A 27263-nucleotide genomic window follows, 5' to 3' on the forward strand; every position below is an offset into this window, starting at 1 on the left:
GCTGGAACCTATCGTAAAGGATAAGTTTCACGAAAAAAAAAAAAAAAATTATCCCCATCTGAAGTCTTTGACCACAGGGGGTCAGAGCGCTGGGGCCAGCGCGATATACTTTTCGTCACAGGGGCGCGTCACGACCCCTGCCCGAAGCGGGGGCCCCACACCCCCTTTATATAGCTCTATAGGAGAGCCAAAGAATGCAGAACATCTCTCCCATAGAGCTACACAGAGGGGACGTGACGGCCTCTGCTTCAGGCGGGGGTAGTGACGCGCCCCAGTGATGGAGAGCCGGGACTCCAAACAACAGATTGTGGGGGGCTCCATATCCTTTTGGATAGGGGATACGGTTTTTTTTTCATGATACTTATCCTTTAAAGAGGCACTGTCATCATGAAAAACTTTTTATTTATTTTGTAGACCTAGTGATAAAATGACTTTCTTAAATATATTGCAATAAAAAAAAAAATGTCAATTTTATCCTAAAAATTTAACTTTTAAATCACCGCCATGAGGGGTCGTCTATCATTCTGAAGACAGACAACCCTGTATTTTCCTACATACTGGATACCGGCCGTAAAGCGTGCCGGTATCCAGTATAGGACATTACAGCGATACTGGCTGCTGAGTGTATGAGGGCATGTTCTGCCTGTGAGCGAGCGCAGGGAGCACGCTCACACACAGTCAGTGCGGGACATCCCGCATTTGAAGACAGAGGTGCCGACATGCAGAGAAGAGAGGCCTCCACCCAGAGCCCTCTACAACGGATACCGTTGTGTCTCTCCTCTGCCTCTTTTCGGACAGGTTAGTCATGATGTCCCGGACTTGTCCCGGGGACGGAGGCTTCACCCAGGAGCATGTAGTGCTCGGCAGGAGAAAAAGGCTGGAATGTTCCTGTGCACATGTGCAAACTAGAACTCCCAGCTTGCCGACACAATCTTTGGCTGTCCAGGCCTGCTGGGAGTTGTAGTTTTGTAACAGATGGAGAAAACACAGCCCAGGCTCACTTCCCAGACTTAAGAGACTAGAGCAGAGTATGGGCAAGAAAGGGACATGCCCCCTCCACATAAGACAATCACAAATCGAGTGTGCAACAGAAAAATAGTATTTGTAAGAGAAATATAGGTCCTCGACACATAAAAGTTAAATGTACGTGATCAGAATTAGGTACTGAGTAACATATTTATTCATTTATTTTTTGTCAGCTATGACAGGTACGATTTAACTATGATGTTAAAAACTTTAGACGATCTTTTACTATATTAGATTTACCCTTCACACATTACAAATCTATATAACAATTGTGTTTTATTACAGGAAAAAAAACTTTAACCCCCTGTTGACCAGGCCTGCCTGTACCTTACTGGGGTATTCGCATATGTCCGAAGGAGATGCCATAAATGACTGATAGATTTAAGTACCACACCTACTATATCTCGGTATCAAGGGTCTCTCTGGTCTAGTTGCCGCTGCCAGGGACGGTTGGAAACCCGAAAACATCAGTTATCATAACAATAATATCACTAGTAGCTGCACACTGGTGTAACAAAGGCCATTTTTTGACTTCTAAACCAGCTCCCGCAGGTGCACACAGGCTGGAGAGGATGAGAAGGGCCCTCGATTTTAAAATAGGTGCAGGTTCCATGGATAGAACCCACATCTATCAGACATATATGGTATAAAATGTCCAGATGGCAATACCCCTTTTAATGGCTGTTTGGCCAATCACTGGCTATAGCGGGTCACCACTGGGGTTAAGGATTCTGTGTGTTCTGACTTTACTAGAATGCAATGAGCAGTGGTGACCTGGGCACGATCAGAACAGCGGCAGAGAGGGATAGGGCAGGTAGGTACAATTTATTATTTATATTTAAAGAACCCTGAGAATTAAAAGGGGTACTCCAACATTTAACAAAACGTATCCCCTATTCAAATCTCCCCACTACGTGCCGACCCCAGACTCCACACAAAGGAGTTTTCAGGACCTGTTCTGGAGATTGTGGAGGGCCCTGAATCTCCACACTACATGGAGTCGTCTTAAACTCCATGTATTCTCTATGTGAGGCGCTGGGGATACACGAGTACTTATGTATCTCTGGTGCTACCATAGACAATGCATGTTGTGCTTATCCACGCAGCGGGGAAATTCAGGGGCTTCTTCTGAAACTTGCGGGGGATCCAAGCTCAGACAGACACTTATCCCCTATCCTGTGAATAGGGGATAAATTGATAAAGGCTGGAGTACTTATTTAATTTGTCAATTAAATATTTATTTTTATCTGGTAAACCCCTTTTAAATTTATAATTAAATCATTTTTATTTTTGTATGTATTATCTCATATTTAACGTAAAAAATGACCTGTTTTCATAATTGGTGGGGGTCCCAGAGTTAGACTTTATCACTTATCCCAGTGTTTCCCAACCTGGGTTCCTCCAGCCGGTGCAAAACTACAACTTTCAGCATGCCCGTACAGCTGAAGGCTGGATACCCCCTGGTTGGGGGACACTGACCTATCCTGTGGATAGAAGACAAATTCTTGGGATAACCCCCCCTTAAACGTAGTTCCTATACCAGATTACTATATAGAGCCTTTTTTGTAATGGATGCCATCAGTGAAGGCTATAGCATTCCCTTGCCGTTCAGTGTATATATATCTATGTACATATATACATACACACTGAACGGCAAGGGCAAACTTTTGATATATTTTAGATTAATGAATGTTGAATAACTTTCCAATAGCATGTTAATGAAAAATATGCTTCTTTCTATTGTATTTTTCCCGATCAGTCCTGTCAGCAAGCATTTCTGACTCATGCTGGAGTCCTAAACACTCAGAGCTGCCAGCCTGCTTTGTTCACAGCCAAACAGACTGTGAACAAAGCAGGCTGGCAGCTCTGAGTGTTCTCCTTTGTGAACAAAGCAGACTGGCAGCTGGTAGTGTTTAGGACTCCAGCATGAGTCTGAAATGCTTGCTGCCAGGACTGGTAGGGAGACCCCTAGTGGTCATTTCTTCAAAGTGGAAAATTAAATAGAAAGAGGCATATTTTTTAATAACATGCAATTGTAAAGTTATTCTGTACACATTAATCTATAATATATCAAAAGTTTTTTTGATGAGAGGTACTCTTTAAACCTGAAGGATTTTGAATGCAGTTCAGGAGAATTAGGAAGGGTCCACACTGGCCGATATTACCACAAACCTGCATATGTAACATGTAGATTACCGGAGATTTAGCCCTTGCTCTAGAAAGTTCTATTCTTGCAAGCCTATTGATAAATATAACATATTATTTCACCTTGTCCATGCGATCCTGCTCCACACCAAATTTCCCTCCATAACCGTGAGAGGCTTTGGGTCCATCCTCCAGCTCTTGTTTCTTCAGGCTATGGTGTTCTTGGGAGACATTTTCCCTCAATTTATGAATGCTAAAGGAGAGAGAGAGATAAAAATAAAAAATAAAAAACTGCAAATAATACACACATATATTATATAAATAATCTATAATAAATAAAATATATCTATCTATATACCAAGTAGAAAAGCAGCACATCCAAAAAACTAAGAGGTGATGAATGGTGCACGCAGAACCAGACCTGGGTCAGGGGGTCCATTTGTAGTACAGTGGTCCCTCAAGTTACAATATTTATTGGTTCTGGGACGACCATTGTATGTTGAAACCATTGTATGTTGAGACCAGAACTCTATGGAAACCTTGTAATTGGTTCTGAAGCCCCAAAATGTCATCCAAAAATAGGAAAAAGTGAGGATTAAAGAAAAATAAGTAGATAATTGATAAATCACTGTCTATGTCAGTGTTTCCCAAGCAGGGAGCCTCCAGCTGTTGCAAAATTACAACTCCCAGCATGCCCGGACAGCCAAAGGCTGTTCGGGCATGCTGGGAGTTGTAGTTTTGCAACAGGTGGGGGCACCCTGCTTGGGAAACACTGGTCTATGTAGAGGACAGGAGCTTCTTCAGGGTCCTGTACAGTACACAGTGTCCTAAAAAAGTAACATGGGGTCGCCCTCACCTGGTGTCCAAAGGAGCAGCTAACCCTGGAACAGGTACAGTGTTAAAGTTTGTACTGAGCTTGAGAAAGGCCAGGTGAGCTGGCAGAAATGTTGCTGTGACACTTTTTTGGAAAATTGAATAAATCTCACCTTTTATTGATTTGAGTGTGCTGCGGATTTATCTACTATTTTTATCTATCTATCTATCTATCTATCTATCTATCTATCTATCGACACACATACAGTAGAATCTCCCAATAGGGGACACTCACAGAGAATAAAAAAAGTGTCCCCTATTGAGAGATGTCAAAAATCTTCCTAAATGACGGAATACTGTCCTGTACTCACTCCAGAGTGTAATTACATATAAAACACAATAAAATGCGATATTATAGTAGAATCTCCCAGTGTTATTTACTCTCCCCTTATACCCCCCCCCCTCCGTATGATTTCATCCCCACTTTTTTAACCTGTGCCATCCTATTACCCTGTGTATTGTGCCAAACTATCACCCCTTTACCCTCTCTGTGCCACATCATTTCCTCTTGATCCCTCCTGTGCCATTTCATTCCGCCTTAATTCCCTTCTGTGTAAATTCATCACCTCCCCTCTTTAGGAAGTGGCACAGGGGGATAAAGGGGAATAAAACGGCACAGGGAGTGGTAAAGAGGGGTTGATGAATTTGCACAGAGGGTAATAAAGGGGGTGGGGGGAATCAAGAGGAAATGATGTGGCACAGTGGGTATTAAAGAGGTGGGAGGGTGGAGGGGATGATTTGGCACTGGGGAAATAAAGTAGCACGAGGGGATCAGGGAAGGAGGGGCTGAATGATGTGGCCGGTGGGCGTACAGTGCAGGAGACCACTGTTTAAACATCGGTCTCCTGCTTCTGTGTTGGGGCTTCTGCAGGGGGGTGCAGCAAGGGCCTGGGCTACTTACTGGGGTATTGGCTGTACCCCCCTGAGGTCGGCCCTGTGTGCAAAGTAGGGCCGGCACATAAGCCTGGTTGTCCCCTAATGGAAGTGTATTGTCCCTTATTGGGAGTGTTTTGTTCCCTATTGGGAATGTGTCGGGGAATTAAAAACTGTTCGCTATTGGGAGGTGTCCGCTAAGGGAGATTTTACTGTATACCGTATTTATCGGCGTATAACACGCTTCTCTCCCCCTGCCTTTCCTGGGGTCTAGAGCCCTGCTGCCGGCCCTTCTCTCCCCCTGGCTATCGGCGCCGCTGCCCGTTCTGTCCCCCTGACTATCGGTGCCGGCGCCCCATTGCCGGCGCCGATAGCCAGGGGGAGAGAAGCGGCGCCGACAGCCAGGGGGAGAGAAGGGGCAGCGGCACCCATTGCCAGCGCCGCTGCCCCGTTGCCTCCCCCCATCCCCGGTGGCATAATTACCTGGGTTGGGTCCGCGCTGCTGCAGGCCTCCGGCGTCGTTGCTATGCGCTGCACGGCGCATGATGTCAGTGCGCCGCGCCGTGCATAGCAACGACGCAGGGGACGCGTGCTGGAGGCCTGCAGCAGCGCGGACCCGACCCAGGTAATTATGCCACCGGGGATGGGGGGAGGCAACGGGGCAGTGGCACCGGCAATGGGTGCCGCTGCCCCTTCTCTCCCCCTGGCTGTCGGCGCCGCTTCTCTCCCCCTGGCTATCGGCGCCAGCACCGATAGTCAGGGGGACAGAACGGGCAGCGGCGCCGATAGCCAGGGGGAGAGAAGGGCCGGCAGCAGGGCTCTAGACCCCAGGAAAGGCAGGGGGAGAGAAGCGGGCAGCGAAGGCCTCTCTCCCCCTGCCTTTCCTGGGGGTGTATCGGGGTATACACGCGCACACACGCACCCTCATTTTACCATGGATATTTGGGTAAAAAACTTTTTTTTACCCAAATATCCTTGGTAAAATGAGGGTGCGCGTTATAGGCCGGTGCGTGGTATACCCCGATAAATACGGTAATTAATAATCTATAGTAAATTTAAAAAAAAAAATATTATAATATTTAATAAACAAGCCCTCATACTCTGTGTCTGTGGATGGAGAAATAAGTTCTGGCTCTTAAAAGTCGGAGGAAAAAACTAAAACGCAAACAATGAAATTTGTCTGTGTCCTCAAGGGGTTAAAAGACTTGGTAGGACACAGGATTGCAGGTCTGCTCGTTCATCTAAATCAGAGGTCACAAACTGTGGTCCTCCAGATGTTGCAAAACGTCACCTCCCAGCATGCCCGGACAGTCAACGACTGTCCGGGCATGCTGGGAGTTGAAGTTTTGCAACATCTGGAGGGCCTCAGTTTGTGACCACTGCTCTAAACGGATGTTATGTAGGGAGTGAACACTGATGCCTCCATTACTCACTTAATATGCTCCTGGTGCCCAGATCCTTCTACGGTTTTTGCTCCCCATCTCTGTTCTTTCTCGCTCAGGTCATTCTGGAAAAAAAAAATTCAAAATAAAATTATAAATGTATACAGTGTGGCTTTCAGGCAAAAATCTGAATGCAGCTCTGGATGTGACTGGAGTATAAAAAAGCTTGGTGAACAAGACAAGATGATACACGTAGCTCTGAAGGTAAGTGTATGAATGTGGGGTTCACAGCAACTTAACCCCTTAGTGCAGGGCTGGAAAATTTGTTATAAATCTAGGAGCCAGCAAAAAGTAAGAAGACGGTGCGGCACGTAACGTCACATGATCAGTCATTAGTGTCCCCTCATCTCTCCCTGTCTCACAGTCAGTGTCCCCTCATCTCTCCCTGTGTCACAGTCATTAGTGTCCCCTCATCTCTCCCTGTCTCACAGTCATTAGTGTCCCCTCATCTCACCCTGTGTCAGTCATTAGTGCCCCTCATCTCTCCCTGTGTCACAGTCATTAGTGTCCCCTCTTCTCTCCCTGTCTCACAGTCATTAGTGTCCCCTCATCTCTCCCTGTGTCAGTCATTAGTGTCCCCTCATCTCTCCCTGTGTCACAGTCATTAGTGTCCCCTCATCTCTCCCTGTGTCACAGTCATTAGTGTCCCCTCATCTCTCCCTGTCTCAGTCATTAGTGTCCCCTCATCTCTCCGTGTCTCACAGTCATTAGTGTCCCCTCATCTCTCCCTGTGTCACAGTCATTAGTGTCCTCTCATCTCTCCCTGTGTCACAGTCATTAGTGTCCCCTCATCTCTCCCTGTCTCACAGTCATTAGTGTCCCCTCATCTCTCCCTGTGTCACAGTCATTAGTGTCCCCTCATCTCTCCCTGTGTCGGTCATTAGTGTCCCCTCATCTCTCCCTGTCTCACAGTCAGTGTCCCCTCATCTCTCCCTGTGTCACAGTCATTAGTGTCCCCTCATCTCTCCCTGTGTCACAGTCATTAGTGCCCCTCATCTCTCCCTGTGTCACAGTCATTAGTGTCCCCTCTTCTCTCCCTGTCTCACAGTCATTAGTGTCCCCTCATCTCTCCCTGTGTCAGTCATTAGTGTCCCCTCATCTCTCCCTGTGTCACAGTCATTAGTGTCCCCTCATCTCTCCCTGTGTCACAGTCATTAGTGTCCCCTCATCTCTCCCTGTCTCACAGTCATTAGTGTCCCCTCATCTCTCCCTGTGTCACAGTCATTAGTGCCCCTCATCTCTCCCTGTGTCACAGTCATTAGTGTCCCCTCATCTCTCCCTGTGTCACAGTCATTAGTGTCCCCTCATCTCTCCCTGTGTCACAGTCATTAGTGTCCCCTCATCTCTCCCTGTGTCACAGTCATTAGTGTCCCCTCATCTCTCCCTGTGTCACAGTCATTAGTGTCCCCTAATTTCCTCCTGTATAACAATCATAAGTGTCCTTCTATCTCACTCTGTGTAAAAGTCATTAGTGTCCCCTCATCTCTCCCTGTGTCACAGTCATTAGTGTCCCCTCATCTCTTCCTGTGTCACAGTCATTAGTGTCCTCTCATCTCTCCCTGTGACACAGTCATTAGTGTCCCCTCATCTCTCCCTGTGTCAGTCATTAGTGTCCCCTCATCTCTCCCTGTGTCACAGTCATTAGTGTCCCCTCATCTCTTCCTGTGTCACAGTCATTAGTGTCCCCTCATCTCACTGTGTTGGTCAATAGTATCCACTCATTTCCTCCTGTATCACAATCATAAGTGTCCTATCTCACTCTGTGTAACGTTCATTAGTGTCCCCCGAAGGGGGGTGATTTGAGGACGGGAACATCATGGTTGCTTTTCCTCTGCCAACAAGGTTTCAGTAGGAAGACTGGGCAAAGCCGTGTTAAAGTATATACTAAGGCTAGGCTCACATTGCCGTTGTGGTTTTTGCACTTCTGGGTCCATTTGTTTTTGTTTTTCTGTGTGCTGAATGGCCCCAAAATGGGTCGGATCACAATTCACACCACTGGGTCACGATGGATCCAGTTGACTTGAATGGGGTCAGCCGGGGATCCAGTAGTTCTCTCTACACTCCCGCCATTACGGCAGACCTGCCCCCGACAGATGCTCCCTTTTGCGGAGCCCGCCGGCAATGTGAACCTAGCGGTCGGACCCCCCGCAATCTCAAACTTATCCCCTATCCTCCGGAGACTTCTAGCCTGTATGAATATGGAGATAAATGGAAACAAATGGGCAAATAAACTCACCACAAAGTCAGGGTCTGTCTCCCAGTCATCTCCATCATCTGCAGAAATGGAAAGAGAATGTCCTGCTGCAGCTTTCCACATCTGGAAGATAAAAGGCGCTCAGCGTTTATACCCTGTCAGGATATCGTAACCACATCACAGAGGAGAAAGAACAAACGCAAGATACGAGAAATGAGCCATCTACTTAAAAAAGGGACACAACACGAAGTGTGAATCGCCTTCTATAGAGGAGTGAAGAACAACCACCATAATACAGCGGTCCCTCAAGTTACAATATTAATCGGTTCCAGGACGACCGTTGTATGTTGAAACCATTGTATCTTGAGACCAGAACTCTATGGAAACCTGGCGATTGGTTCTGAAGCCACCAAAATGTCATCCGAAAATAGGAAAAAGTGAGGATTTAAGAAAAAATAAGTAGATAAAGCAAATATAGACTAATATAGATAAAGCAAGTCCTTACATATAAATGTAATAAAGATCTGCTGGGAGCTGTAATCACTGTCTATGTCAGTGTTTCCCAAGCAGGGAGCCTCCAGCTGTTGCAAAACTACAACTCCTAGCATGCCCGGACAGCCTTCGGCTGTCCGGGCATGCTGGGAGTTGTAGTTTTGCAACAGCTGGAGGCACCCTCGTTGGGAAACACTGGTCTATGTAGAGGACAGGAGCTTCTTTGGGGTCCTGTACAGAACATGCAATGTCCTAAAAAAGTAAAATGGAGCCGCCCTCACCTGGTGTCCAAAGGAGCAGCTAACCCTGGTACAGGTAAAGTGTACAGAACATGTAATACCTCCCTGTACTGTAGGGGGCGCTACCAGACACCAGTCAGTGCATGCACTTCAGTAATACAGGTAAAGAGTACAGAACATGTAATACCTCCCTGTACTGTAGGGGGCGCTACCAGACATCAGTCAGTGCATACACTTCAGTAATACAGGCAAAGAGTACAGAACATGTAGTATCTCCCTGTACTGTAGGGGGCGCTACCAGACACCAGTCAGTGCATACACTTCAGTAATACAGGTAAAGACTAGTACAGAACATGTAATACCTCCCTGTACTGTAGGGGGCGCTACCAGACACCAGTCAGTGCATGCACTTCAGTAATACAGGTGTTTTACCAGTAAATTGCTCATTCTGATTGGTCGGTTCTTCCGGCCATTGACATGTATCACAGATCTGGACTGTCTGTACATTGTATGTTGAGTCTGGTTTCAACTTGGAATGATCCAGAAAAGACCATTGTACGTTGAAACTATTGTATGTTGAGGCCATTGTAGGTTGAGGGATCACTGTATATACACATATATGTATATATAGAACAAAGAAAAATGTTCAGCACTCGTTGGTCCGCAGTAAAATTCTTTGTTTATTTAGGACAAAAAAAGAAAATCCATAAATCCAGCAGTGAAGTGCATAAACATGGTGATGGAAAACCTACATGTTTCAAGCCTGCATACGGCTCTTAAAGGGGTACTCCGGTGGAAAAAAATATATTTTAAAACATCTGGTGCCAGAAAGTTAAACAGATTTGTAAATTACTTCTATAAAAAAAAATAAAAAATCAATCAGTCCAGTACTTATCAGCTGCTGTATACTACAGAGGAAGTTCTTTTCTTCTTGAATTTCTTTTCTGTCTGACCACAGTGCTCTCTGCTGACACCTCTGTCCATGTCAGGAACTGTCCAGAGCAGGAGAGGTTTCTTATGGGGATTTTTGCTTGTACTCTGGACAGTTCCTGACATGGACAGAGGTGTCAGCAGAGAGCACTGTGGTCAGACAGAAAAGAAATTCAAAGAGAAAAGAACTTACTCTGTAGTATACAGCATCTGATAAGTACCGGAAGGATTAAGATTAATGACTATTTTTTAACAGAAGTAATTTAAAAATCTCTGAATTTCTGGCACCAGTTGATTTAAAATAAATTGTTTTCCACCGGAGTACCCCTCTAAAGCACATAACATGTGATCTGTTCCGCTGCTTTGGATTGGTGACATGACGTGCTAGGGGCAGTTCCATTGCGGACTGAGTAAGTCCTGACGTAGTGAGATATAAAACTTGACATTTATTCGGTCATTTAAAAGGAATAGAAAAATTTGTGAAAAACGTATCGCATCATTTACTATAACAGGCCGCCATCAACATAGGCGACAAATGTTCACACCTAACACACTACTCAAAAAAGGTATATATGTATGAAGCACTATCACAGACTATATAGATATCTCTATTAAAGCTATTCTCCATTCCAAAAAAACATAAAGCGAAGCTAAAATTAATCCTTTATTGCAAAAATGCAAAATACACAGACAAAGTTAAAAAGCACCAGTAATTGATCACAAATCAGATACAGAGAGGTCAATCCCCATATACATATATATATATAGATAGATAGATTTTTATATTTAGATTTGATGCGCAGGATTTGAAACTGTGTTCAGTCATTCAGTTTATATTGAAATCTGCGCAGAATACTGTACGTGTGAATAGACCCTAAGGGGTTAAATGACCGAATAAAAGTCAAGTTTTATATCTCAATAAGTCAGTGCTTATTATATTAAAGGTGAGAAAATACACCTAACTCTATACTGTGCTATTCACAGATCAGTGCAATATATATATATATATATACATACATATATACATACATACATACATACATACACACACACATATATGGTAAGACCGCTCCGGGACCGACCTACGTGCAGATGGTTACCCAGGCCGCCCAGGATAATGTACAGCAGTCCAAAAAATCTCAGCACAAGTACGTTTTTTTTCAATATGTATAGCAAGATGCAGAAGAAATAAAAAATGAAAAAGGTGGAAAAAAAAAATTAAAAGGAGAAAATAGAGAGGAAAAAGGAAAAAAAAAAGGAGAAAAAAATAAAAAATATTGAGAATAAATTAAATAAGAAAAAAGTAAAATTGAATTATAATTAAAATGAAAATAAATGATAAATGAAAAGTAAAAAAAAATTATAAAATATAAAAAATTATAAATAAAAATAAATATAAAAATAAATATAATAAAGTACGTACTTGTGCGGAGATTTTTTGGACTGATATATATATATATTATATATATATACACACACACACACACACACATACACACACACCTGACATACAGAACCATAGGTTTCCATCCACGTGGGACCGGTATTATTTTCTGGTCATTGGTTTTCTCGCTCAATGATTATTGCAGCCATTTGTAATCAGGACAATTGTCTCTCTGTGTGGTAGAAGCTTCTGGAGGCTGCCAGACGCATCCCGCCTCTTATCCGCCCGTATTACATGCGCCATTCATACTTTGTGGCTCTCGTACTTGGAGATCGCCTCTAAATCAGAGTCCTCCAGAACGCCTGTGTTATCGCTCGTATTCCTCGTGTTTACTATAGAGCCGCCGTCAACAACCTCTCCTAATGACAGCGTGTTTGCAATCTCGCTCCCTCACCAAGCTACAGCGATGACAGACATGGCTGACAACCTGTGCCAACGGCTGGACCCCTGCCCGTGACCCACATGTCTCATTCTGGAACAAAGTGCTAGATAAAGAAGAATCATCACACATCAACGGGCACAACACACCGAGGAGGGGCAGCGGGCACCAACACACACCGAGGAGGGGCAGCGGGCACCAACAGACACCGAGGAGGGGCAGCGGGAACCAACACCCACCGAGGAGGGGCAGCGGGCACCAACACACCGAGGAGGGGCAGCGGGCACCCAACACACCGAGGAGGGGCAGCGGGCACCCAACACACCGAGGAGGGGCAGCGGGCACCAACACCCACCGAGAAGGGGCAGCGGGCACCAACACAAACCGAGGGGGGGCAGCGGGAACCAACACACCCCGAGGAGGGGCAGCGGGCACCAACACACCCCGAGGAGGGGCAGCGGGCACCAACACCCACCGAGGAGGGGCAGCGGGCACCAACACACACCGAGGAGGGGCAGCGGGCACCAACACCCACCGAGGAGGGGCAGCGGGCACAACACACCGAGGAGGGGCAGCGGGCACCAACACACCAAGGAGGGGCAGCGGGCACCAACACACCGAGGAGGGGCAGCGGCAATGCATAGACGGCAATGTATTTCTCCGAAAGAATTACAGAGATCTTTTAGGGGCGGAAGCTCTGCCACTGAAATCTCATGGAGTAGACTGTACAGCGGAATCCTATTGACAGCAACGAGATGGCGAAATGGGGCAACGGACTTTTCGAGTGGAATTACAGGAAGACCTCAATATGAACCTAGACTGCAAGATCAGACTACACATACAAGAATTCGGTTGTAGTCTGTTACCATGGTGACACAGCCTGCATTGGAGCTGTAGACACAAAATAAGACATTTTTTAATCGAGAATTATGGCAAAGTTGCTTCTTTTTCCAATGTATTTATATTGGGACATTAGAGAAAAATGGCAGAAGGTGGACGGACTCTTTGATGGATCTTTTTGGGGGATTTTAAAGAGCAATTCTAAAGTTGAGAGCCCATGCGATATTCAGCTCCTGCGCGGGGAGACACATATTTTTATTTATTTTTTTAATCTAAAGCCGAGGAACGTGCTCTCGAATCACCCAAAGTGCAAGAAAAAGTGCAAACGTGTTACACTAAAAAAACATGCACAGAGGATGGGGTCTATCGCAAGCCCTTCTCCGATAGGAGAGAGGCCCCCAACAAACCTTACCCTTCGCCTCCGGACCAAAAGGTACCTGCGAGGTTCCAGGTTCGATGTCCCTTTTCGCCAAAGCTACTAAGGGACCACAAATGCTCCCGGCATCCCCCTTGGCGTTAGCCAAGGTTTCTGCCCGCAGAGCCGATAACAGTAGGTACCCTGCCAAAGCAGGAGTACCCGGGGTGTTTTCAGGGAGGTGCGGAACCTAATGGCCACACACACACCTCCCCTAGACCCCCAGGAGGGACACCCAGAGGGGCTACCGCATCCTGACAAATCCTGTGGACACACAACACGCAAAAAGTGACACAGTGAGACAAGAAAAGAAATAAATAAGTGACTGTGTGCAGATATACTGCCCGGACATCCGGCCGGATCTATAAAAATGTCTCTGATCCTAGCCAGAAGGCCGGGAATCAAGAGGTGAGTGCCACAAGGTGAAGAGATTATGGGGCCCGTGCTTCCACTCAGTGAGCCAGTACACCCAGTGAGTTTTGGCACCTCGGGGTCACCACTCCCAAAGGCACAAAAGTACCTCGGGGCAGCCGTCGAGCTGATTCCTCAGAACCAGCCCCGGAAAGCCCTGGTACACCTGCACCCTCCATGCAGCACCCATCCCCACCAGCATGAAAACTGATAAGAACAGATACTACACTTGATCTTAGCCAAAAGGCCGAGAAGCGCGAGGAGACACAGACCGAGGCAACGGTACCACGCTGTGCAGAGTTCTGTGCATGAGAAAGGGGCTTGGGCACGGGACTTTTGCCTAAGCATTCACTTGAATGGTATTGAGCTGCAGTACACGCCCCGGACGTTCATGTCAGTGTTTTCCAGCCAAGGTGCCTCCAGTTGTTGCAAAACTACAGCTCCCAGCATGCCCGGACAGCCAAAGGCTAGCGTTTTCCAGCCAAGGTGCCTCCAGCTGTTGCAAAAATACAGCTCCCAGCATGCCCGGACAGCCAAAGGCTAGTGTTTCACAACCTGGGTGCCTCCAGCTGTTGCAAAACTACAACTTCCAGAATGCCCGGACAGACAAAGGCTAGCGTTTCTTCACCTGGGTGCCTCCAGCTGTTGCAAAACTACAACTCCCAGAATGCCCAGACAGCCAAAGGCTAGCGTTTCTTCACCTGGGTGCCTCCAGCTGTTGCAAAACTACAACTCCCAGAATGCCCAGACAGCCAAAGGCTAGCGTTTCTTCACCTGGGTGCCACCAGCTGTTGCAAAACTACAACTCCCAGAATGCCCGGACAGCCAAAGGCTAGCGTTTCCCAACCTGGGTGCCTCCAGCTGTTGCAAAACTACAACTCCCAGCATTCCCGGACAGGGGAGTTGTCGTTTTGCAACAGCTGGAGGCACCCAGGTTGGGAAACGCTAGTCTACGTCAAGTGCCATGGCCCCTTTAACGTGCTGTTCAGGTAGGACCCCCAACCTCTCCAGATGCTAACCTATCCTAATGGTCTCTATTGAGCGTAGGTCACGGTCTGGCGATGGACCTGCTATACATAATGTATAAGTATTGAGCGAGTGTGCGCTGTGCTTCCTGTAAAGCCATTCCTCGCCGCTGACAGGATACATATGGACATCACCGCTGTCTAGATATATTCATTACGAGAGCGCACGCTCTTAAGAGATTACACCGGTCGCCATAACAAGTCCCAGGGCGCGCTTCAATAAAAGCCATTTATTTACTGCATTGCTGAGGACCTGAGAGCTAACATCCTGCAGCAATACATCACCGTAATAATTATTACTATTGGAGACAATTAATATAATGGCCTATAATCAGCCAATCCGGTCCTGCGAGCTTTCACCGACCGCTTGTGGAAAAGCGACTGAACAGCGGCTGCCGTCTTCACCAGATCCTGTATGTATGAATGATGTACACACACATACTATATATGCTGGAGATTTTCTGCTGGTAAGGCCAATGATAAAACCCGCAGCAAAAAAAATCTGTAGGGTCTATGCACACTACGGAATTTCAACCCTGGAGATTCCGGGGACTGAATCAGGTGCTAGGACAATGCGGACATTGCCGGTTCCCATAGACGGCAATGTATTCCACTGAAAGAATGAACAAAGGCGGAACGCTCTACTGGTGAAATTGTGTAGTGTGGACTGTGCGACAAAATCCCATTGACAGCAACAGGATGCTGCAACAACAGAATTAAAGGGAAAAAAAAATATTTCTCTTCTTCAAATCAACAGGTTCCAGAAAGTTACAGATTTGTAAATTATTTCTATATAAAAATCTTAATCCTTCCAGTACTTATCAGCTGCTGTATGCTCCAGTGGAAGTTTAGTAGTTCTTTCCAGTCTGACCACAGTGCTCTCTGCTGACACCTCTGTCCATGTCAGGAACCGTCTAGAGCAGGAGAGGTTTTCTATAGGGATTTGCTCCTACTCTGGACAGTTCCTGACATGGACAGAGGTGTCAGCAGAGAGCACTGTGGTCAGACTGGAAAGAACTACACAACTTCCTCTGGAGCATACAGCAGATGATAAGTACTGGAAGGATTAAGATTTTTAAATAGAAACAATTTACAAATCTGTATAACTTTCTGGAACCAGTTGATTTAAAAAAAAATAAATAAATAAAAAAATAAAAATAATAATAATAATAATAATAATAATAATAATAATAATAATAAGTTTTCCACCGGAGTACCCTTTTAAGCGAAATTTCCAAATGGAGTTCCGCTCGAAAATTCCGTGGTGTAAATGGGCCCTGACAGAAAATCTGCAGTATATTTAGTACCCCAAGGGTATGTTAAGCCACGGCAGGTTTTCCCCAAGTGAAAAACCTGCAGCAAACCCCATTGTAGTAGGTGTAACATGCTGCGGATTTGCCGCAGTGAAAACTCGCAGAAGACCCGATCTTGTGAACGCACTCTAGGGGCCTATTCACACGGTGGAATCTTCTAGCGGAATCCAGCTGAAAAATACGGCTTGGAAATTCTGCTGCAACAGCCTCTCATTGATTTCAATAAAATTCTCCTGCACCGAGGACACTACGGAATTTCGGCAGAAATTAGAATTATGGACCCTGCTAAAAGAAGGGATCCACATACATAACCGTCTATGGAGAAGGCGCGGTCCTTCTCCATAGTGTACAGAATGTATGTCGGAAACTGAATGGGCCCCAAGGGTACGTTCACACTGAGAATTTCCGCCCGCAGTACTACATGCGGATATGCCTGTATCAATCAGCGCAATGAACACGTGGACCTGCGCCATCTCAACTGACGGCAATGCAGTCCGTGCAAAATTAAGGATAGGGGGATAAGATGTATGATCGCGGGGGTCCTGCTGCTGGGGACCCCAGCGATCTCAATGCAGCGCCCCTGGCATTCTGTGCCGGGCGCTGCTCCTGAGACGAGGACGTGATGTCACGGCCACACCACGCCACCTCCATTCATGTCTATTTGAGGGGGCATGACGGATAGGGGCGTAGTGTGACGTCACTAGGGGGCGTGACCGTGTCATCACATGACGTCCCCGTCTTGGAAGCAGCGTCCAGCGGCGGGACCCCTGCGATCATACATCTTATCCCCTACCCTCTGGATAGGGGATAATATTTATAAACCCGGAATACCCCTTTAATGGGTCTGCAATAATGAATGATTTGTTGTGGACCCATGAAAGCCAACAGGATTCAAAACTTGCCCGTGTGAATGTACCTTAAGGGTTAAATTCCCACGTAGAGGATCTGCTGCAGCTATCAATGTAACTAAATGATTGGACAGAGAATCAGATCTGCAGCAGATCCTGTACGTGTGAACATAGCCTAAAGAAAAACTCCGGGGGGAAAACGTGGTGTGAACTCGGCCTAATGCAGAACTCCTCTCTCCAAAGAACTGCATTGTCAGCACATGAATGGAAGGGGGGTATGGACCAGAGGGTCATAGGAAGCAAAGGGGGATAAACACCAGACCATTGGGCAAAATCAGGAGGCCCATTTTCATATCTGCTGGGGCCCCAGGGTGGAGAACAAGTTGCCTTCTCGGCTTAGGACACCATATCACCTTGTCCCGCCCTGCTATATAAACACACATTTAAAATGATCGCTCAGAGCCGGATATAAGTATAGGTTCATCCAGATTTACCGCGCGCAGGTCATTTTATAGCTATTTAGTCAGACTAAATGTGGTAAATGAGGTCTGTAAAGCCGCCCGGTCCTGCAATAGGTCCTATATAAGCCCTTAACCTGCCAAATGACTCAGGATCCTGGACTGGCTCCAACATTATAGGATCAGCAATTCTTCTCCCCCCCCCCCCCCTAGTCACCGACCACCGTATGTTCCAAGCAGGCTTAACCCTTCACATTCCAGGCTAGAGAAGGAGGGAGAATGCGATGCAGGCGACAGGTCCGTACACGATAAGGAACGTGCAGAACCAGGAAATGGTGATCAGTCACACCCTCTGCCCAGGACACTTCCACATTCTCTGACTTCCCAAATACAGATGTCCTCTGTTCCTGATGATCAGATTCTGGCCTCCATACATCCCGGGGAGCTGCGTCACCACCTCCGCCGCCTTATTAATGCACACAGTCACGTAGAATGATGACGGCAGTACAGATAGTTATCGGCATTACACGGGGGGGGGGGGGGGGGGGGGGGAAATCAGGCAGAAAGAAGAAAAGAAGAACAGGGATTCCCGAATTCAATGGAGGAGGGAATCACATTTGTAGGACATTATTAGGCGGTATATCCGAACCAGTTGTTACGAAACTACAACTCCCAGCATGTTGTACAACTACAGCGGTAAGAAAGGTGCCACCTTCCGGAGATCACTGGGACCCCCCTGCGACCAGACAGTATTCCCCTATCTCAGTGTTTCCCCATCTAATGTGCCTCCAGCTGTTGCACAACTACAACTTCCAGCGGTAAGAAAGGTGCCACCTTCCGAGGTCACTGGGACCCCCTGCGAACAGACACTATTCCCCTATCTCAGTGTTTCCCCATCTAATGTGCCTCCAGCTGTTGCAAAACTACAACTCCCAGCATGTTGCACAACTACAACTTCCAGCGGTAAGAAAGGTGCCACCTTCCGGTGATCACTGGGACCCCCCTGCGACCAGACAGTATTCCCCTATCTCAGTGTTTCCCCATCTAATGTGCCTCCAGCTGTTGCAAAACTACAACTCCCAGCATGTTGCACAACTACAACTTCCAGCGGTAAGAAAGGTGCCACCTTCCGAGGTCACTGGGACCCCCTGCGAACAGACACTATTCCCCTATCTCAGTGTTTCCCCATCTAATGTGCCTCCAGCTGTTGCAAAACTACAACTCCCAGCATGCCCGGACAGCCAACGGCTGTCCGGGCATGCTGGGAGTTGTAGTTTTGCAACAGCTGGAGGCACATTAGATGGGGAAACACTGGCATAAAGAGAAAACCCAAAGGGTGCCCTTTGCTTGGTTATATTGAAGAGGGGTCAAAGCCGCTGCCAGGTACCTAGGGTGGCAGCTTATCTCCCCGAAACAAGAAAATTGAGCAAATTTTAAACCTAACGTGACCGATCCATCTCTTCTCCTATAGGGGGGGGCGGTCAGGAGGCCACCATATACATTACATGGTCAGTGGACATCAATATGTATGTGTACAATACCTGGAGTAGAAAAAGTGCGCCATTACTATGCAACTTATGGCATAAGGCAGTGTTTCCCAACCAGGGTGCCTCCAGCTGTTGCAAAACTATAACTCCCAGCATGTCCGGACTTAAAGATTTTTCTTGCACTGATACATTGTAACAAACGCGGGTAAAATGTTTAAAAAGAGATTTATCTAGACTTGGCGAACCAGTGTCTCCAAACCAGGGTGGCTCCAGCTGTTGCAAAACTACAACTCCCAGCAGGACTGGACAGCTTTTTGCAGATTCAGTTTACAGTAAAATACACGCATGTAAAATTTGTAACATATACTGGACGTGATGCACATCGATCTGCATTTTTCTGCTACATGGAGACAGTCTGACATGCCTGGGGGTCCATGTCATTCCAGAGATGACTATTGATCTAAATGTTACATCTGTGTAGTCCAGTGTTTTCCAAACAGTTTGCCTCCAGCTGTCGCAAAACTACAACTCCCAGCATGCCCGGACAGCCAAAGGCTGTCCGGGCATGCTTGGAGTTGTAGTTTTGCAACAGCTGGAGGCACCCAGGTTGGGAAACAGTAGCCTTTGGCTGTCCAAGCATTCTGGGAGTTGTAGTTTTGCAACAGCTGGAGGCACCCAGGTTGGGAAACACTAGCCCTTGGCTGTCCAAGCATGCTGGAAGTTGTAGTTTTGCAACAGCTGAAGGTACACTGTTTGGGAAACACTGGTTCACCATGTCTAGATAATACTCTGTAAACATGATACCCGAGTTTGTTACAATTTATCAAGTAAAATCTATGAGTCTGGAGTCCAACCAATTAAAGGGGTACTCCGGTGGAAAACATTTAATTTCTTTAATTTTTTTAAATGAACTGGTGCCAGAAAGTTATACAGATTTGTAAATTACTTCTATTGAAAAATCTTTACCCTTCCAGTACTTATTAGCTCTCTGCTGACACCTCTGTCTGTGTCAGGAACTGTCCAGTGCAGCATAGGTTTGCTATGGGGATTTTCTCCTGCACTGGACCGTTCCTGATACGGGCATCAGGTGTCAGCAGAGAGCACTGTGGTCAAGACAAAAAAAGAAATTCAAAAAGAAAAGAATTTCCTCTGTAGCATACAGCTGCTAATAAGTACTGGAAGGGTAAAGATTTTTTTTTTTTAATAGAAGTAATTTACAAGTCTTTTTAACTTTCTGGCACTAGTTGATTTAAAAAACAATTTTTTTCCACCGGAGTATCCCTTTAATTGTTTACAGCTTTAAGGGCATGCTGGAAGTTGTAGTTTTGCAACAGCTGGAGGGAGCCTGTTTGGGAAAGTGCACGGTAATAGCGCAGGTTATTGTACACATACCTATAGATATTGGCTGCCTAATGTATATGGTGGCCTCCCGATTCCCCCTATATTAAAAAAGAGATGGATCAGGCATGGCAGATAGCTACCACCCTGAGTACCTGGCAGCGGCTTTGTCCCCTCTCCAACGTGACCAAGCAAGGGGCGGCCTTTGACTTCTCTCTGTACACCAGTGTATTCCAACCAATGTGCCTCCAGCTGTTGAAAAACTACAACCCCAATGCTTGGAGTTGTAATTTTGCAACAGCTGGAGGCACGCTGGTTTAAAAAAAACAAACAAACAAACACTGCTCAACATAGTATTACCCATCCAAGCTCTAGGCAGAATCACACCCTCCTGGGACTGTGCTGCAACAACAGATTAGGGCATGTGAGGAGAGAATAGCTAAATAGGCCATTAATATGCACCTTCAGTCATTCACTCACTCCCTGGTTCTTAGAGGGTTAATACATCAAAGGAAGCCGCACTGGAAACCATTGGAACGAGGCACCCTTACTCCAAAAAAAAAAAAAAATTATTAAAATATATATTTATATTTATTTATTTATTTTTATTATTATTATTATTATTAAATATATATATATTTTTTTAGAATAATTATAATAATAATAATAATATCTGGGGCTAGGATACCCCTTTAATCACTTTATTCCAATTTGTCACCATTTTTAAAGATTTCTGTTTCTTATAAGTGAATTATAGCCCTAAAGAAATCCAAATTCATCCCAAAAATTGACAGTTTGTTACAGCTGTTTCCTTTGTGACCCAAACCCGATACATTTTTATTTTCCTTGACACATTGTAGCAACACTACCAGCATAGGAGAGAGGTCATTCAGTGTAGCCCTAGACTAGTGTTTCCCAACCGGGGTGCCTCCAGCTGTTGCAAAACTACAACTCCCAGCAAGCCCAGTCAGCCAAAGGCTAGTGTTTCCAAACCTGGGTGCCTCCAGCTGTTTCAAAACTACAACTCCCAGAATGCCCGGACAGCCTTTGGCTGTCCGGGCATGCTGGGAGTTGTAGTTTTGCAACAGCTGGAGGCACCTTGGTTGGGAAACACTGCCCTAGAAGAAAGAAAACTCTCCGATGTGAAAAGCATAGGGTCTGCTTGTGTTTTCTGCATCTGGAGGGTAAACCGGAATGTTTACATTTACTGGATACAAAGATCTTATCAATGGCCAAATATTTCACAAAGTTATAGATCCCTGTATACAATGAACAAGCTTTATAGAGATTAGCGAACTTACAATAAATTCGATTCGTCACGAACTTCTCGGCTCGGCAGTTGATGACTTATCCTGCATAAATTAGTTCAGCTTTCCGGTGCTCCGGTGGGCTGGAAAAGGTGGATACAGTCCTAGGAGACTCTTTCCTAGGATTGCATCCACCTTTTCCAGACCACCGGAGCACCGGAAAGCTGAACTAATTTATGCAGGAAAAGTCATCAACTGCCGAGCCGAGAAGTTCGTGACGAATCGAATTTACTGTAAGTTCGCTCATCTCTAGAGCTTTATATACCCAGGGGTGAGGTCTATGAGATCTATTCAGTGTAGTCAAAAATCTTGATCAGTCTATATGTATACAGGGGTATATAGCAGCGCAGGGACCTGCCCGGGTATTTGACCTTTGGTCACGGACAGGTACAGACAGCGACCTATAGAAACCTGTCAGACCAGTTAGGGGCCAACATAACCTTCACAATGGACAATATACTGTAGCTTCATACAAAACGAGCCAAAAACTAGTAACATTTCTAGATTATGGCAGAGAATCCCTTTAAGGGAGTAATTCCTCTTGGATTCTCCGCTCCAAAATGATGCACATCTCCTCTGCCCATTGACTTTAATGTTATTTCCGCTGTCCTGTTCACACTGCGGAAATTCCGCTAGCGGTATTCCGACGCTGAATTCCTTTCCGTGGCTGTCAGGGCATGCTGAGAGTTGTAGTTTTGCAGCAGCATTGTCATAGGTTGTGGATCAGTGATGCATAGGATATATAGTTGGGGAATAATAAGGAAAGGGGGGGGTGTAGGGTAAAATAATTGAGGTGGGGGGGGGGGTTAGGTGATGGATATAAAGGTTATATTAGGGGTACATGGGGCTGAACTATGGTCACAGAGGAGATAAGAAGAGGGTAAAGGATGGGGTGACAGGGGTGATGACAAGAGGGGCACAGGTTGGGGTTTAGAGGGGTGATGAGTAGAAGAGGGGCAAATAATGGGGTGATGACATGAAGAGGGGCATATCATGGGGTGAGAGGGGTGACGACATGAAGAGGGGCACATCATGGGGTGACGACATGAAGAGGGGCACATCATGGGGTGAGAGGGGTGACGACATGAAGAGGGGCACATAATGGGGTGACGACATGAAGAGGGGCACATAATGGGGTGAGAGGGGTGACGACATGAAGAGGGGCACATAATGGGGTGAGAGGGGTGACGACATGAAGAGGGGCACATAATGGGGTGAGAGGGGTGACGACATGAAGAGGGGCACATAATGGGGTGAGAGGGGTGACGACATGAAGAGGGGCACATAATGGGGTGAGAGGGGTGACGACATGAAGAGGGGCACATCATGGGGTGAGAGGGGTGATGACATGAAGAGGGGCACATCATGGGGTGACGACATGAAGAGGGGCACATCATGGGGTGAGAGGGGTGACGACATGAAGAGGGGCACATCATGGGGTGAGAGGGGTGACGACATGAAGAGGGGCACATCATGGGGTGAGAGGGGTGACGACATGAAGAGGGGCACATCATGGGGGTGAGAGGGGTGACGACATGAAGAGGGGCACATAATGGGGTGAGAGGGGTGACGACATGAAGAGGGGCACATAATGGGGTGAGAGGGGTGACGACATGAAGAGGGGCACATAATGGGGTGAGAGGGGTGACGACATGAAGAGGGGCACATAATGGGGTGAGAGGGGTGACGACATGAAGAGGGGCACATAATGGGGTGAGAGGGGTGATGACATGAAGAGGGGCACATCATGGGGTGAGAGGGGTGATGACATGAAGAGGGGCACATCATGGGGTGAGAGGGGTGATGACATGAAGAGGGGCACATAATGGGGTGACGACATGAAGAGGGGCACATAATGGGGTGAGAGGGGTGACGACATGAAGAGGGGCACATAATGGGGTGAGAGGGGTGACGACATGAAGAGGGGCACATAATGGGGTGAGAGGGGTGACGACATGAAGAGGGGCACAAAATGGGGTGAGAGGGGTGATGACATGAAGAGGGGCACATAATGGGGTGAGGGGTGACGACATGAAGAGGGGCACATAATGGGGTGAGGGGTGACGACATGAAGAGGGGCACATAATGGGGTGAGGGGTGACGACATGAAGAGGGGCACATAATGGGGTGAGGGGTGACGACATGAAGAGGGGCACATAATGGGGTGAGGGGTGACGACATGAAGAGGGGCACATAATGGGGTGAGGGGTGACGACATGAAGAGGGGCACATAATGGGGTGAGGGGTGACGACATGAAGAGGGGCACATAATGGGGTGAGGGGTGACGACATGAAGAGGGGCACATAATGGGGTGAGGGGTGACGACATGAAGAGGGGCACATAATGGGGTGAGGGGTGACGACATGAAGAGGGGCACATCATGGGGTGCCAAGGGCAGTGAGGACAAGAAGAGGGACAAAGGATGGGGTGCCGGTGGGGAGGTTGGGGCTATTGACAAGAAGAAGGGCAAAGGATGGGGGGAGGGGAGAGAATGAGAGGGGCAGAGGATGGGTTGATGAGGGAGGGGGGGGGTGATGACAAGAAGAGGGGCACAAAATTGGGTGACGGGGGGATGACAAGAAGAAGGGCACAGAATGGGGCAAAGGGGGGGGGGGGGTGATGAGAAGATGGGCACAGTCTGACATTAACCCTTCAATGACGCAGTGGTGTCAGACACTATATGGCCCATAGAGAGGACTGGGAGGAATACAAAATACACGACACATAGAGAGAAAATAGACAAGAGTCACGACATGTCCTCACCCTGCTCCCGGCCGCGGCTCCGCTCTGGACTCTGAGGAAGGAGGTGTCGGTATCCCACTTCCTGTCTCTCCCGATCTGACGTCAGCCTCGTCACGTGATTATCCTGGTCCCTGCTCCCGTCCCTGAGCGCAGCGGTCACGTGATGCCTGAAATATTGTATCTGCGTGTGGTGTGTGGTTATATTGTTATTGTGCGGTGTGTATTGGGCCTGTGTACTGTGTGTGTGTGTGTGTATGTATATATGTATGTATATATATATATATATATATATGTGTATATATATATGTGTATATATATACACACACACACAGTGTACTGTATGTATATACAATGTGTATTGTATGTATATGGTGTGTACGGCCTGTGTATTGTATGTATACGGTGTGTACCGCCTGTGTATTGTATGTATACGGTGTGTACCGCCTGTGTATTGTATGTATACGGTGTGTACCGCCTGTGTATTGTATGTATACATACGGCCTGTGTGCTGTATGTATACGGTGTGTACAGCCTGTGTATTGTATGTATACGGTGTGTACGGCCTGTGTGCTGTATGTATGCGGTGTGTACGGCCTGTGTGCTGTATGTATACGGTGTGTACGGCCTGTGTGCTGTATGTATACGGTGTGTACGGCCTGTGTGCTCTATGTATACGGTGTGTACGGCCTGTGTGCTCTATGTATACGGTGTGTACGGCCTGTGTGCTGTATGTATACGGTGTGTACGGCCTGTGTGCTCTATGTATACGGTGTGTACGGCCTGTGTACTGTATGTATATACAATGTGTATTGTATGCATACGGTGTGTACGGCCTGTGTACTGTATGTATACGGTGTGTACGGCCTGTGTGCTGTATGTATACGGTGTGTACGGCCTGTGTACTGTATGTATACGGCCTGTGTACTGTATGTATATACAATGTGTACTGTATGTATACGGTGTGTACAGCCTGTGTATTGTATGTATACGGTGTGTACGGCCTGTGTATTGTATGTATAATGTATACGGTGTGTACGGCCTGTGTGCTGTATGTATACGGTGTGTACGGCCTGTGTGCTGTATGTATACGGTGTGTACGGCCTGTGTGCTGTATGTATATACAATGTGTACGGCCTGTGTATTGTATGTATACGGTGTGTACGGCGTGTGTACTGTATGTATACGGTGTATACGGCCTGTGTGCTGTATGTATACGGTGTGTACGGCCTGTGTGCTGTATGTATACGGCCTGTGTACTGTATGTATATACAATGTGTACGGTATGTATACGGTGTGTACGGCCTGTGTGCTGTATGTATACGGTGTGTACGGCCTGTGTGCTGTATGTATACGGTGTGTACGGCCTGTGTGCTGTATGTATACGGTGTGTACGGCCTGTGTGCTGTATGTATACGGTGTGTACGGCCTGTGTGCTGTATGTATACGGTGTGTACGGCCTGTGTGCTGTATGTATACGGTGTGTACGGCCTGTGTACTGTATGTATATACAATGTGTACGGTATGTATACGGTGTGTACGGCCTGTGTACTGTATGTATATACAATGTGTACTGTATGTATACGGTGTGTACGGCCTGTGTACGGCCTGTGTACTGTATGTAATCGTCCTGTGTGCTGTATGTATACGGTGTGTACAGCCTGTGTACTGTATGTATATACAATGTGTACTGCCTGTGTATTGTATGTATACGGTGTGTACGGCCTGTGTACTGTATGTATATACAATGTGTACTGTATGTGTACGGCCTGTGTATTGTATGTATACGGTGTGTACAGCCTGTGTACTATATGTACATTGTGGGCCATTTATATGGATACACCTTAATAAAATGGGAATGGTTGGTGATATTAACTTCCTGTTTGTGGCACATTAGTATATGTGAGGGGGGGAAACATTTCAAGATGGGTGGTGACCATGGCGGCCATTTTGAAGTCGGCCATTTTGAATCCAACTTTAGTTTTTTCAATAGGAAGAGGGTCATGTGACACGTCAAACTTATTGGGAATTTCACAAGTAAAACAATGATGTGCTTGGTTTTAACGTAACTTTATTCTTTTATGAGTTATTTACAAGATTCTGACCACTTATAAAATGTCAATTTAGAGATACAACTCCAAGATCAGAGGTAGGAAGGGGGGGGGGGGGTCTGGTCAGGAATCACCAAGTTCATGAATACATAGCAATAAACAATTGCAAAATGGGGGAACACAAAGGAGTTGCCCAAGGTAAGTAATATAGTAATGAGCTAGGACAGGATTAAATCCTAGTTAATAGCTCTATAGTAAGGTGCATCAAAAGATAAAATAGTATCCCCAGTAAATAGGCATAGAAAAGGCTAGAACCAAGTGTCCAACAACAAAAAATAAATAAAGTGCATAAGTAAGTTACCTAGTGGTGTGGGTGAGAGTAGAGAACCAGACCGCCGTGGCCCGACGTTTCACCAAAGTAGGCTTCTTCCGGGGACTTTTTTTTTAAATGTCTGTTTTTCTGTGCATGTTTTACTAATAAAATGTGTGATATTTTTGCTACTGAGATCTGCATACGCCTTTTTCTTTGAATTGATAATTTGGTTATAGCGTAGGATCTATTTACACTGAGGGGGTTGCTTTGGTGTTATACACTTATAAAATGTGTTCAATGTGCTGCCCATTGTGTTGGATTGTCAATGCAACCCTCTTCTCTATATACTGCTATATACTACTATATACACCACAGGAGAAATGCTAGCACAGGCTTCCAGTATCCGTATACACTGCTATATACACCGCAGGAGAAATGCTAGCACAGGCTTCCAGTATCCGTATACACTGCTATATACTACTATATACACCGCAGGAGAAATGCTAGCACAGGCTTCCAGTATCCGTATACCCTGCTATATACTACTATATACACTGCAGGAGAAATGCTAGCACAGGCTTCCAGTATCCATATACACTGCTATATACTACTATATACACGTCAGGAGAAATGCTAGCACAGGCTTCCAGTATCCGTATACACTGCTATATACTACTATA

General features: G+C 46.4%; 1 protein-coding gene and 1 non-coding gene across 3 annotated transcripts in view; both read right to left on the reverse strand.

Moving 5' to 3' along the window:
- The window catches only part of CTTN (cortactin), a 50884-nt gene extending 26473 nt beyond the window's left edge, over window positions 1-24411 (reverse strand). Inside the window, exons 1-4 of one of the 2 annotated variants that reach the window (XM_056527706.1) lie at window positions 24244-24411; window positions 8596-8676; window positions 6351-6424; window positions 3295-3424 (exon numbers count right to left, since the gene is read on the reverse strand). In XM_056527706.1, the coding sequence (XP_056383681.1) occupies window positions 3295-3424; window positions 6351-6424; window positions 8596-8676 (285 nt within the window). In that variant the 5' untranslated portion in view covers window positions 24244-24411. The remainder of the gene's footprint in view (window positions 1-3294; window positions 3425-6350; window positions 6425-8595; window positions 8677-24243) is intronic. The other variant, XM_056527705.1, reaches the window with a different exon arrangement.
- LOC130277900 (U2 spliceosomal RNA) lies at window positions 13764-13962 on the reverse strand. Its single transcript, XR_008845630.1, has one exon. It is a non-coding gene; the product is annotated as a U2 spliceosomal RNA (small nuclear RNA).
- Window positions 24412-27263: the final 2852 nt, after the last annotated feature.

Source organism: Hyla sarda, chromosome 6 (genome assembly GCF_029499605.1).
Source record: "Hyla sarda isolate aHylSar1 chromosome 6, aHylSar1.hap1, whole genome shotgun sequence".
Classification (NCBI taxonomy): domain Eukaryota; kingdom Metazoa; phylum Chordata; class Amphibia; order Anura; family Hylidae; genus Hyla; species Hyla sarda.